At 47.7% G+C, this 12,937-nt stretch overlaps 1 protein-coding gene across 2 annotated transcripts in view; it reads left to right on the top strand.

Moving 5' to 3' along the window:
* LOC122390187 (metabotropic glutamate receptor-like) overlaps window positions 1-12,937 on the top strand; it is a 55,654-nt gene that overhangs the window by 19,931 nt on the left and 22,786 nt on the right. For both annotated transcript variants that reach the window (XM_043382902.1, XM_043382903.1), the window contains 2 exons: window positions 226-480; window positions 12,538-12,735. In XM_043382902.1, the coding sequence (XP_043238837.1) occupies window positions 226-480; window positions 12,538-12,735 (453 nt within the window). The remainder of the gene's footprint in view (window positions 1-225; window positions 481-12,537; window positions 12,736-12,937) is intronic.

Below are 12,937 nucleotides of genomic sequence, written 5' to 3'. Positions count from 1 at the left end.
TGAGTATAAATTAATTGGCATTTAACAGCATGGTCAGTCCCAGAAGATAGGTATATGTAGCTGACTGTGTGATTGACACGAGCATGACTGACAGCATTGATCGTATAAGGCACATAAGAAGTATGAGCCCGCTTGATGACGCATAGCATTGTGCAGCCGACAAACGGGACCACGAACAACTGCACAGCAATTACAATAATGACACGGAGCGTTGTCTTTCTACAGGTGATAGGTCAGTGGGGGCAGGGTGAGCTCAACATGAGTCGCGGCGAAGTGCAGTGGAACGGAGGCACAGACCCCGACCGGCCACCACCGAGACCGTCTCAGTCACCGTCCGACGGCCGAGACCTGACCCCGCTGACCCCTACTGACCCAGACGGTGACCTCTGGGTGACCGATCTGACCCCGGTCGAGGTCAGCGTACCGCTGTCGGTCTGCGCCCTGCCCTGCGGCGTGGGAGAGGTCAAACTGATGCAGCAGGTGAGTGAAAGGTCTGAGAGTGTCAACGGTTGATTCTGGACTGTCTCTGGTCATGTGTCTTTGAAATCTGAAGAAAGTTCTGTGCGGTGCGATACCCTCGTAACATACGCTTTTGGTGCTTTTATTTGTGCTCAACTCTCCAGTTTTTTTTTCTAGTTTCCTCTCATGTTACAGAGCTAATTAAGTTAATGCTCACACTTGGAGGAGTATGATTATTTCAAAAAGCTCTTTTTACACATGTCATCTAAGAAGGGGCAGATTTCTCTTTTTGACATAGCGGGACGATTTCCTCCGTAGAATCAAATTTAGAAAGTGTAGAACTGTCAGTACCGGGAATACCTACCATTTGGTCAAGCAACGGGAGATGACGGCACATAACTCTACCGGCTAAATGGCAGGAAAATAGAAATGTCCCGTCGCTGGTCAGGACCGCCTCGTGCATTAATTTCGACCCACTGCCTGCAGCTCATCAGGACGTAATTTATCTGCACGACGGTAATGGAATAGAAGCTCGGCTGAAGTAACTATAATTAAGTCACCCATTGACGTAGCAATAAGTATCTCCCAACGATGTTCACCTTCATACCATCTTTATGTATAAGTTTGTATACCTAATAAGCTTGCTAAGCTTCGCATACCTATTATTTTAAAAATAGTCTCACTAAAGGCTTTTTACAAGCTCCTTTAAACATAAGTAAGTATTTTGGACCCACTTCTTAAGCATCCTTTCTAGCAAGTCACAGCGCATCAAGTTTTCCACAAATGACCTAGCATCAAGTTTTCTTGTCAAAAGTAAATACCTATCCAACCAACCATAGCGGGCTAATAAGTTTCCTAAAATAATACACCAGTATCAGTTCTTCTGCCAGCCTTTATCGGCAGCTCATCGTGGCGCTCAGCGTTCCATTGCTGGCCCGCCGGCAGTGAGACCGCGGTCGCCGTGTAAGAATCTTGGGTCGCCGGCCGTTTCAGTCCCCGGCGGAGATTAGCTATACGGCCAGTGGCAGTGGTGCGGTCAGGCCGACCGGATCAGCCCCTGTTACCGGACAGGTCAGGGGCTAAAATCGGCCAACTGGGGAGAGATTTGCCAAGCGGATCTCGCCGCTGGCGGTCAGTGCGTGGGCTCAAGATAAGGTCCCGGGGCTCCGCTCCTGGGGATTGACCTATCCGTTTTATTACTTAGGAACCTTGGGCTAAAAATGGCAATTATCGTTATGTCTTCTCAGTTGTATGGTTACCATATAGCTGTTTGATTAATCACAATACGAGGGCATTGCCCTCCAACTAATTTCGCTTGAAATATTTTCCCATGCACAATTGCTTTTTAATCGGATATTAGTACCTACTTGAAGCCTTATGACTTCATGGCATATTCTACCGAAAAGGAAAAGAGAAGTGAACAATGGATTGAGTACGCCGAGCTCCGCAACCGAGAGGCTTGCCTTCGTTCTTCAATGTTTCGCTAGCTGGCCTTGCTTTTAGCATCATCTGACCAGTCTGCAAACATCCCGCTCTATAAGGAATTTTTCCCGCCTGCCCACCGGCTCCTGCCTCCCCCTTCCCCAGACGGCGGTCACCGGGCCATTTGGCCGGGCACCGATATATCGGTGGCGACCCGGCCACCGATGGCCGGTCCCCGGGTCGCGGCTGGACGCTAATGGGTCGGGCCAGCCGCCGACCCGCAGCGACCGCGACAGGTTGCTGCTACCGGCGCGGCGGCGAGGCAGGGTGGGTTCATGGGATGCCTTCCAAACAGCATGCATTGTAGGAGCAGCGGGGCATACAGGGGTCTCTAGAGATCCCTACATAATACATATACCTATCCTATCATCCACGCAGCACAATGGTACCTATTGGGACCTGGCAGCTTTATAGACAATTCCTGTCCAGTGTTCAGCATAAGCACTTGCGAGGACATTCCTTCTTTACGGTAGATGGTCTCACATGGCACATACCTCCAGCACTTCGTATCACGGTCCACTGCCAGTCGTGGCAGACCATGCTAAAGCGACCAATAGGTAAATACTTAAACATACTCGCACGATATTCACATGTACAAATTTATGACAATGATGCGTTAGACATGAAACGTTCAATTAGCATGCCTACAAATTGTTGACCAACGTAATTTCATGCCTCACTACATCCTGGTTAGTTTTCAATATACGAATGCCTGCAGCAGAACCTAACTACCACCTATGATTATTGCCATGGTAGTCCCCACAGTACCGTTTAGCTGCACGCGACATTCCAGGAGGTCGAATTATGTAAGGACCAATTTGTGGTAAGGAGAGGCGGTTCCACGAGCACATAATAACTGGAATGTCAACAGCAATTTGTGCGCTCCTTAGTTCAGCTAGTGGGGCGTGTAGCTTCCCATCGTTGGAGCCAGGTTTCGAGACATGTCGCTTTGAGTATGTCGCCCGTATAGATTGCCCCAATATTTGAGGCCCGTCACGGGACGCTCTGTGGCTGTGGAAGCACTCAGTCGGAGTCGGCGAGGGAGACGGGTCGGTCCGTCAATGTGGACATGGTAAACACACGTCGTAAGTTATCCCGACCACTGAGGATTTTCCTATCGGTGGGATGGGGCCGACGATCTGCTGCGCAACAAGCTCCGCTGGCGCGGGCGGCGGCTTCAGCTGTCTGACCAAACACTTTCCAACTGAACTAACCCTCGCCTGACATCATCTGCAAAGCTGATGACCTGTGGGTTGATGCGACTCACTTCGGAAGATTAGCTTATGAGTTATGTCTTGGACGCTAATTGGACATTGCATAACTTCAAGGGACGCCTATCAGACGAAAGATTTGTTTGTTTGTTTTTTATCTATGAATTTGTTTTTGTTTTCTTTTGGACCGGAGTTTTAACCCGCGCACCGACGGGGGGGGCGGATATCCGCCCCCCCTGAGGTTTTTCGCGAATAGCGGGAAAACCGCGGCGCGTAGCGCCGCGAAATTTGGTATGACTATTCCCTTATCAATTTTACATATGGTGTGCAAGTTTGAACCTCCTACCTTTCAAGGTCAGGTCACCAGGTCACTTTGAATGACCCAACCTCAAGTCACTTTTTTGCAACTTTGTCACCGTGCCAGAGCTACAGTAGATGTCGGAGGCCTTTGAAAGTCGCAGGATGTTATTAGGTCATTAGTAGCTACAATTTGTATATCTCGGAATTTTGATATCGGTGACCTAAGGTCAGGTCAATTTCGCGACCTCCCCATTATAAGTCAATGGGGGAAAAATCAACTCCCTGTTTTTACCACTAAAACGGGTCGGAATGGCCCCATATACCAAACATGACTTCATATACGATCAACCTTCACTACCTTGAGGTCTGTTTTGCTGTTGGGCAGCTGTGAGGTCATGTGACGTCATCAAAGGTCACCAAAGGTTTTTGGCCAATAACTCCGTACAGGAACAAGATACAGACGCGTGGATGGTCTCATTGTGTTCAGCTCGTCAAGACGCATCGAATGATATACATGATGACCTCGAGGTCACGTGACCTGAGGTCAACCTTTGACCTTGACCTTTCGAGGTCAACATATATATCATTCGATGCGGATTGACGAGAGGATCACGATGATGCCCTTAGTTTGTTCCTATCTTGACTAATTCGAATGTTATTCGAGAAAAACTCTCTCCATATTTAGCGCCGCCATTTTGACTTTTTCGACCCCTGTGACGTCATCTTTGACCTGACCTGAAAATGACCTTAGTAAAAATTGTAGATCTTGACCGTGCGTATCCGATGCCGTTTACCGCTTGTCGCTATCTTGCTTCGTTCTCGAGATCTCAGGGGGGGGGGGCAGTCATCCGCCCCCCCCCCCGTCGGTACTAAGTTGGCGCAGACCCCCGTCGGTGCGCGGGTTAACGGGCTTTACAACCTTCTCAAGCATCATGCATGCATAGTTACATGTGCTGACACACTTCAAATGTTTTGCGCTCTTGTGAAATGACAAACCTGCAGCGCCAGCACAGTTGGCTAACTGCATGGCGGGCGTTTTATAAAATGCTGTTTGACATTCACCATTGGCGGTGTGTGTCGGCTGCAATTAATAATGGTGTAGAACAGGCGAGGCAAAACAGAACTGCTCCTCCACGTCTCACATAAGCTTTTCCACTAACATCCTGACCGTCTAAATGAAGCAGCCCGTCTGAGGATTCCTCGTGACAACGCTGCATACATGAATATTTCAGACGCTGCAGGGTAGGCGCCTGGCACAGCTTAATCCCAAATACGAACCGCAAACATTCAACGCCATTATGGAAATACATCAACCAAAAAGATTAAGGTTTATTCATTTTGGAGTTGGAATGAGCATTTGATTTTTTGTTGCGCAAATTTGTAATCTATTGTACTTGATTTTCTCCGATACCAATGTGCAATGCGCATTTTATGCGCCCTGTATATGAAAATTGACAGGATGAGCTTGCACTGTTTCTCTAAGTTATAATGAGATAAGTGATCCATATAGAGATCTTGCTTCTGTGAACACTAGCAAACTTAATGGAACGCCAAAGAGGCGTTTTCTCATTAATTATTGTCGTTCATTTGCATGCTATGAACATAATTACCTCGATAAAAGGGTTAGCATCTATTCTCATAGATATTGTGCAAGAGCTTTGGCTGGGGTATTGGAAAGATGCTTATAGAACTTCTTTACTTACATATCTGAAGTATCTCGCTCCCGTTCATCCGGAGCTGCGCCTCAGCCACCCGCCCTGGCCAGTCGTTTCGGCCCGCAGTCCCGTGCAGTCAGTTCCAGACCCGGCAGTGCTCCTGTGTGACCCCATTGATCGGGTCGGGTCGGCGCGGGGTGACCGGGCACGACACGCACCGATGGAGGAGCGCCGGGGGGAGAGGAGGGGGGGGAGGCGAGTGGATCGGACAGCCGCCGCCGAGCGCCGGATGTGGAGCAATCAATTCCAGTGCGCTCAATTAGGCGTGAAAAAGAATGTAATTTTGAGGATTTGCACTGGGAACCAGTTAGGATTTGCGGGATTTGTGTCTGATCTCTTTGGTGTTCTTTCTGCGACCTCTAACCCGCGCGGGGCTGGGGTCTCCAGCCGAACGCGCGGGGCTGGGGGGGGGTAAATTTTACCCCCCCCTGTTATCTCCCGAACTAATGGTCCGATTTGGAAAATTCAAACGCCAATCGAAAGCTCTCATCACGAACTACTAAAAACATGTACTTAATTTAAAGTTTGAGGTCAAGGTCAAGGTCAGGTCAAGGGTACAAATTGCAAGTTTCTACAGTATCGGCCTTGCACCGTAGTTGCCGAAGAATGGAGTCATGGACTGAGACTGATCGCCCAAAACGTGTTCTTAGGCTACCAGGACAATATTCGTTGCATACAATATCACTCAGAGGTCAAGGTCAAGGTCAGGTCAGGTCAGGTCAGGTCACCAAAAAACAAAATATAGAAAAGGGCATGTGCGACACATGTTTTATGGGTCATTTTACTCATAGAATTCAATAGGCACACTCAATAAGTGATATGGACCACCTCTGGATGAATTTCAGGTCGAGGTCAGGTCATGGTCAGGTCAAGTGAGGTCAAATTTTGAAGTTGGTTGTTATGGCCTAAAAAGGTGTCTATCTGATGCAGTTTTTCACGGCGAATCGAATGGTACTATTTTTGTTTCCGTACGAGGTCTAGAACTTCCAAAAAAGTCATTTTTAAAAAATTTGTGTGTCGTGACGTCATAAAATTTTGAATAACTCCCACATTTTTGAACCGATTCTTCTAAAATTTGGTATGAAGGTGCACATAGACCACTTCTCTGACATATATTCCGGTTTTTTCGATAGACTCAAAATTTTGGATTTTATAATGATTTTCCAAAAAAAATCAGTTTTTTGAGAAAAAAATTAGGCCAAAATCCAAAATTTTCAAAAAAACCGAGATAGCCATTTGATAGACAAAGTAAAATTACGTATAACCTTTTTTGTTACGTCTTGATTCCTTTAAAAATGAAGATGTTAGCGGCGTTTGAACTTTTGCCGTTTTTGAGGCGAAAATGGCGAACATGACGTCACTAAAACGTCAATTTCTCAAAAATTTTCTGACGGATTTCGCTCAAATTTTCAGGGAACGTGTCAAATTGATGTAAGAAAAGGTACTGAAAGTTTGGCGGCGCTGCGCGCCGCCGTTTTTGAGATATCGCGAAAATTCGCGAGGGGGGGTAAAATTTACCCCCCCCCCCCAGCCCCGCGCGGGCTAAATCAGGCTCAATGAGGGCCTGAAAATGCTTATTTTGGTAGCTTGAACTAGGTGCTGGATAGCGAAAACACGGACAGTCGATCTACGGCTGGGTGTCCAGTTAAGTTTCTTGCATTCGCATAAAATGCATTCAACGGTTAAACACCGTTAAACATTATTCGGTATAAGCTTCCATATATTTTCCATCATCATAAGGCACATGTTTGCTACTTAGAATGATGGCAAATTGATTTCAACCTGCACAGAAAATAATTGCATCATTAACAAAACTTCTGAAGAACTAAGCGGATACATTATCATGTCCACTGAATTTATGTGTTGATGTTCATCTGAAATAGCCCTGTGGGGCGCCTCCCGCGGCAGTGAGCCGTCATATAAAGATGCTCTCGTGGCGGACCGGCCATCGTGGGTCGTGTCGTGACGGCCGTCCCAAAGTGGTCGTGTCACGCTAATCTACGCCAGTTATCCGGCGCCGTCCCCGGCCTGTCGCTGGCCACTGAATCAGCCGGCAGCCCGACGGACGCAGTCATTTTGAGCCATGTGTCACGCTGAAACTGACGCCTATCAGGCTCGGGTGATGTGCGGCGCTAGCGTGAAGGGACGTGACATGGACGTGATGGGACGTGACATGGGATGTGACGGGACGAAGCACGGGGTGTGACATGCGGAGGCTGTTTGCGTGTTTGAGGCTGTACGGAGGGATGTGATGTAGTGACGCGCGACGGGCCACGTGGGGAGAGATAATCGTATATGATGAGAAGATTCCTCTCTCCACCATTCATATTGACATTCTGAGATCCTGCCATGCGGGGCTAGGAGCGCTGAGCGCTTCGGACCACCTGTGGTCGCCGAGCCTCGTTAGGACGGCGCCGTTTGAGAACATCTGGAGGACTCTAACTCTAACGAGCGGCCACAGAGCGCCGTCGTAATGGCGCTCTGCTCTGAGCTCTTCCCGGGGAGAGGGAGAGGGGAGAAGAGACGGTCGGTCGAAAACCGGCACCCCACTGCGGCTCCGACCCGGCGCGGCCGACCGACCAGTGTCACAGACTGGCCCGCAGCCCCAAAATGCCCGGGAACGAAACGCCAAACGAGCCGTGAAATTGATAGATGACGCCACAGAAGATCGCGTCGACTTCTAATCAGTTTTGATCGGTATCGAATCATCTAGCGAAAAATACGCGGCCAATCGTTTTAGCGTTCAGTAGGAACGGTAAGATAAATGGATATTTTACGGTTTGGTAAACAATTTCAAGATTTATGGATTATGGGAAATATTCGATAAATGAAAGCGTAAATCAGCACAGCATATAACACCTTACGCACGGTGGGCTGATATCATAATGTCTAACAAATAGCTGAAACGTCTGAAAATTATTCTAATATTCCCAAATCATTATAAAAGAATGGAAGTGCTCCCACGCGTACTGAAATGATCGACAAGATTAGATTTTTTGTTGTCTCCTTTGAATATTCTATGTTTCCTTCTTCCAAAGCAAATGATATGCGTATTTTGGTACGACAGCCGCAATCTTTGCGCTACGGTCACAGCTCCAGCACTCGGCTTCCCTGCTCAGCATCCCGCTGCGTTCTCCGCTCGCCCGGTCCCGCTAGACTAAAGCTAGAGGAGCTCATCGAACGGCAGGCGATCCGAGCGATGATCGATCCTCTACACCTACCCGGCAGCTTGGCCTCACTTTTATGTACATATTTAAACCAGAAAAGACGATCTCTTCGCAACTTTGAATACCAAATGCGCCCGTTATCGGCTTAGGTTAGGATGTGTCAAACTCTGGAAGATATTTGTTTGTCGGCGTGTAGGCCGCAGGGGCTTTGCAAAATGCCGGTGACTTTGCACTAGATTTATGTTCCATGTGTAATTGTGGGAAGCCGCTTAGCGTCATTGGTAATGGTATATCAGTGGTTACATGGAGTCAGGTCAGAAATTCCCTGGGTCAGCTTAGAAGTCATTTCGGGTCAGATAGCTATGTCGGCCCAGGTCAGTTCAGCACAGGGCCTCGTCTAAGGAATTTTCACTGGGGGGGCCAGAGACTGAAGGAGGCAAATCTAGGGTACCCCCAAATCCTGTTTTCTCAACGGATTTAGACCACTTATTTTTCATCACAGCCCTGACACCATGAATATTTTTTTGAAAACAAAAAAAAAAGTAGTAGGACATCCGACTCATGCTTGTATATTAGTTTATAGCCTCCTCACATTGCCCCATCAGACAATAATAATCACACTTCTCGTTGTTGAGCGTGTGTTTGAGTGGCAGTGCCTTGTCTAAATTTGCATGCCGACTGCCGAGCCTTATGTCGAGGGCCCACACGTATATATATATATATTTTTTTTGCGAACCACATCGGTTTCTGATGGGCCCCTGTGAGCGCTCGATGCCGATCTCTGAGGGCTAATGCCAGCTTCTGGACCTACGTCGGCCTCTATGGTAGCCCACACCTGTTTTATATGATCCATACCAGGCTTTAACCCTATTAGTGGCAGGCTCCTGGCTACCCCCTATTAGTGGCAGGGGGGGGGGGCTGTTTACGACCCCCCCTTGATATCTCGAGATCTAACGGGCCGATTTTCAAAATTCAAACGGCATTCGATTTCGCTCAACGTGATCTACATTTCTAAAAAATAAAAATTAAAAAATGTCAATAGGGGGGTAGAGGGGGGTAAAAACGGGCAAATTGCAGATACATTTTAGACTGTTTATCACGGCCAGGTTTCTGAACCAATCTTAACGCAACTTTTGCCGATCGATAGAGAATGAACCAGGAATTCACATGGATCCTAAAAATATGCATTTTCAAAAATCATAGGCGGATACAGATCATTGAGATTGGGGGTGCACAAAAAGTATAGTAAATAAGGTTTTTGTTGGCACTGTTTCTAAAAAGGGTGGTAATGGTCTTGTTATGTTACAATTTTCTTATGAGAGAACGACTACAATTGTATTGGTCATGCATAGGCGGTGTCAGGGCACCTATGTTGGGAGGTAAAACATAACCCCCCTTTTTGGACGCCTGGATCCGCCTATTATAGCAAAAACGTGTCAAAAGAGGATGCACAATAACTGTATATGTTATCACATGATACCTTTCATTCACTGTTCGTAAAACTGGTGCAGCATCGTGATCTTCGCCCAAATGACTCGCTTCACGAATAGGACCCCCCAATTCCCAGTGCTCTGGAGCCGCCCCTGGTAAAGTTATGAACTTGAAATTTTCAGGGAATGTGCCCAATTTAGTTTTAGGAAAAGTCAGAAAATTTCAGCATCGTAGCTTCAGCGGTTTCGGAGATATTCCCGAAAAACCTGAGGGGTGGATAAAAACAACCCCCCCCCCCTGCCACTAATAGGGTTAAGGGTCAAGGTCAATCTTAGTGGAGACCGTATTTTTCCACTAGGGCCCTCTTAGACCAGTGTAATGCCTGTGTATCAACTTGGAGACTGATGGCTTCTCAGGTGGATTCTCCGTAATCGCCGTGGATCTTCGACAGAGGCTATACCTAAACTAAACAAAAATGAAGATAGTAGTGCTTTGAGGCCCGTTGGGACCCTAAGTGGCTGGCATTTGCCCTCCAGGACTCCATGCCGACTTTTTTAGATAATCCAGCTGTCAGAGTTCCCGTCCCCACAGACAGACCACCAATCTGGCATCTGCGCCTACGTACGACCACCCAAAATGGGAGCCTGCTTCATTACGATTAGGAGCTACTCTAGCCGCACACCGGTGACCGTCCAGCCAGAAGTTGGACGCCGCATAGCGAGGTCGACGATAGGCAAAAGCAAGAGATTGACGCCCCGAGGACAGAAACAACAGATTGATACCTAAAGGAGAAATTTTTGCAGGTAGAGCCTTGGACTCCGCGTGGTGAGAGCATGCGTCCCGGTTATAACAGTCCGGGTTCGAAGCGCGACACCGCTGAATCTTTATGAGCCTCCTGTCGAGTATGGTTACGGTTGGTGGCAGGCCGTAGCCATTCGAAGTCAGTGAGGGGACCGGCCGTGCGCGGCTATGTGCATACGTTAAACTTTGGGCTCTAAATTCTGCCATAGATCACGAATTGCGCGATCGGAGGGTAGAGGGCAGGGCCAACGCAAAGCTCTGCTTAGCGGGGGCTCTGTACTTGTGAATCCTTCCATTCAAAAGGTTCAGACTAAATTAATGAAAAAAGAATATCCGGGACACGGAGTTGGGCGCATGAAAAGACGAAATGTAACGTATTGCTGAGCGAAAAAATGGTTCAGGTAAACAAAATAAACACATAACAGCCCTAGGTAATGGGGTATTTCAATGTGCTCACATTGCATCGCCTCGTTTACGCATTTGTTTTTATGTGCACTGACGCCTCGAAATAAAAATTCGTTTCCCTCTTGGCTATTGCCGGCCCCCCAGTAGTGACTTTTTGCCCTGACTGGGGGGGCCAGGTCGATGACTGCGGGGGTTTGGCCCCCCCCAGTTAACATGTTAGACGAGGCCTTGGTTCAGCACCTACTAAAGAGTGTCTTTTGCGTTCATTTGATTCTGAGGCTAGCTTGTTGCAATCCGCAGCAGTTTTCGCAGTAGGTAGGTAATCAGGGCTCGAGGCCCGAATGACGCAATTTATCAGTTTATTAGAGTTAGTTGACCAATAAGACATTCATTGTTTGTGTTTCTGTATTTGATTTTTGGCCCCTTTATGGCTGCTTGTGTGTCCGGCCATCCGTTCGTCCGGCCATCAATCTGCCAGTTTTCTCGCGGTGTCTCGCATTATATGCATTACATATTCTCCTACCCATAATAAATAGCGTCATTACTGGCCATGTCTCATTTTTGGCCATTTTGGCCATTCTCAACCTGAGATGCGTGTATAGCCGGCTGGAGCATTGTAAACACTAAACGACCGTATGTTTAGAAACAGCTCGTTTTGTGCCGTGTGCTACTGAGTCTTAAACGGTTTCGATCATGTGGGCGCGTGTACCAGGATGAACGTTACCGGGATGAACGTTACCTATTGATTTCTTCTGGAGCCGATGGAGTGCAGGCAGCGCTGGGAGTACTTATATATTTACGTCAATGCCACCACACACGATATTAAATAAATGAACGCGACAGAAAATGTTGCGAATATATCAGGAGCTTGGTCTGCAGACAATGGACAATGAGCCGATGACTTTTCAAGTAATTTGGAGTTATATGACACAGTATTAAGCTAGTTTTCTTTATCTCATGTTCATTGAACAGGGAATATGCAAACACATGCGCTTAGAAATGTTAAGATATAACTGGTTTTTCCTCTCGGTGCGTCAAGATAATGAGTTTTCTGCATTGGCATACGTAAGCATCAATAGGGTAACATGTTGATGCATTTTATTTGTTTCTGTTTTCCCGTAATTAACTACCTACTTGTGGACTCACTTATATGCGACCTACAAATAGAAACATGTATCCTCATTCCTACATCCTGCAGTATGCTGCACTAATACGCGCCCCTGATGTCCCCTGCAGGATGACACATGCTGATAACGTGAATATACAGCCTACACATGCGACCAATAACATGCCCAGCTAATACGCACCCCTGGTGTACCCCTGCAGGGCGACACGTGCTACTGGATGTGTATGTTCCGCTAATATGCACCCCTGGTGTACCCCTGCAGGTACTGCTGGATGTGTATGTCTCGCTAATATGCACCCCTGGTGTACCCCTGCAGGGCGACACGTGCTGCTGGATGTGTATGTCCCGCTAATATGCACCCCTGGTGTACCCCTGCAGGGCGACACGTGCTGCTGGATGTGTATGTCCCGCTAATACACACCCCTGGTGTACCCCTGCAGGGCGACACGTGCTGCTGGATGTGTGACAAGTGTGAGCCGTTCGAGTTCATGAAGGACGAACACACGTGCGAGGACTGTGGTCACGGCCGGTGGCCCTACCCCGACAAGCTCTCCTGCTACGATCTCGAGGTGCAGTACATGAAGTGGACCTCGCCGCTGGCCATCGGGCCCATCGCCATCGCAGTCATCGGAATAGTGGTAAGTTGGCTGACTGAAGCACCAATCGTGACATCGCGTACACCATTTCGGTTAGTTCTTGGTCATCAATATTGTATGTTTTCACTTAAGCAAGCTGTGAAGCATTGCTGGTGAAACTGTATCAGGACGTATAGGTTTCCCTGGCATAATATACGCATGGAACGAATTTGATAGTTGCGGGACCAGCCTTCATCAACTTAAG

The sequence above is a fragment of the Amphibalanus amphitrite genome, unplaced genomic scaffold (assembly GCF_019059575.1).
Source record: "Amphibalanus amphitrite isolate SeventyFive unplaced genomic scaffold, NRLGWU_Aamphi_draft 000385F_arrow, whole genome shotgun sequence".
In the NCBI taxonomy this organism is placed as follows: Eukaryota; Metazoa; Arthropoda; class Thecostraca; order Balanomorpha; family Balanidae; genus Amphibalanus; species Amphibalanus amphitrite.
The sequence above is the reverse complement of the archived record's forward strand: the minus strand, read 5'-3'. Positions and strand labels throughout refer to the sequence as shown.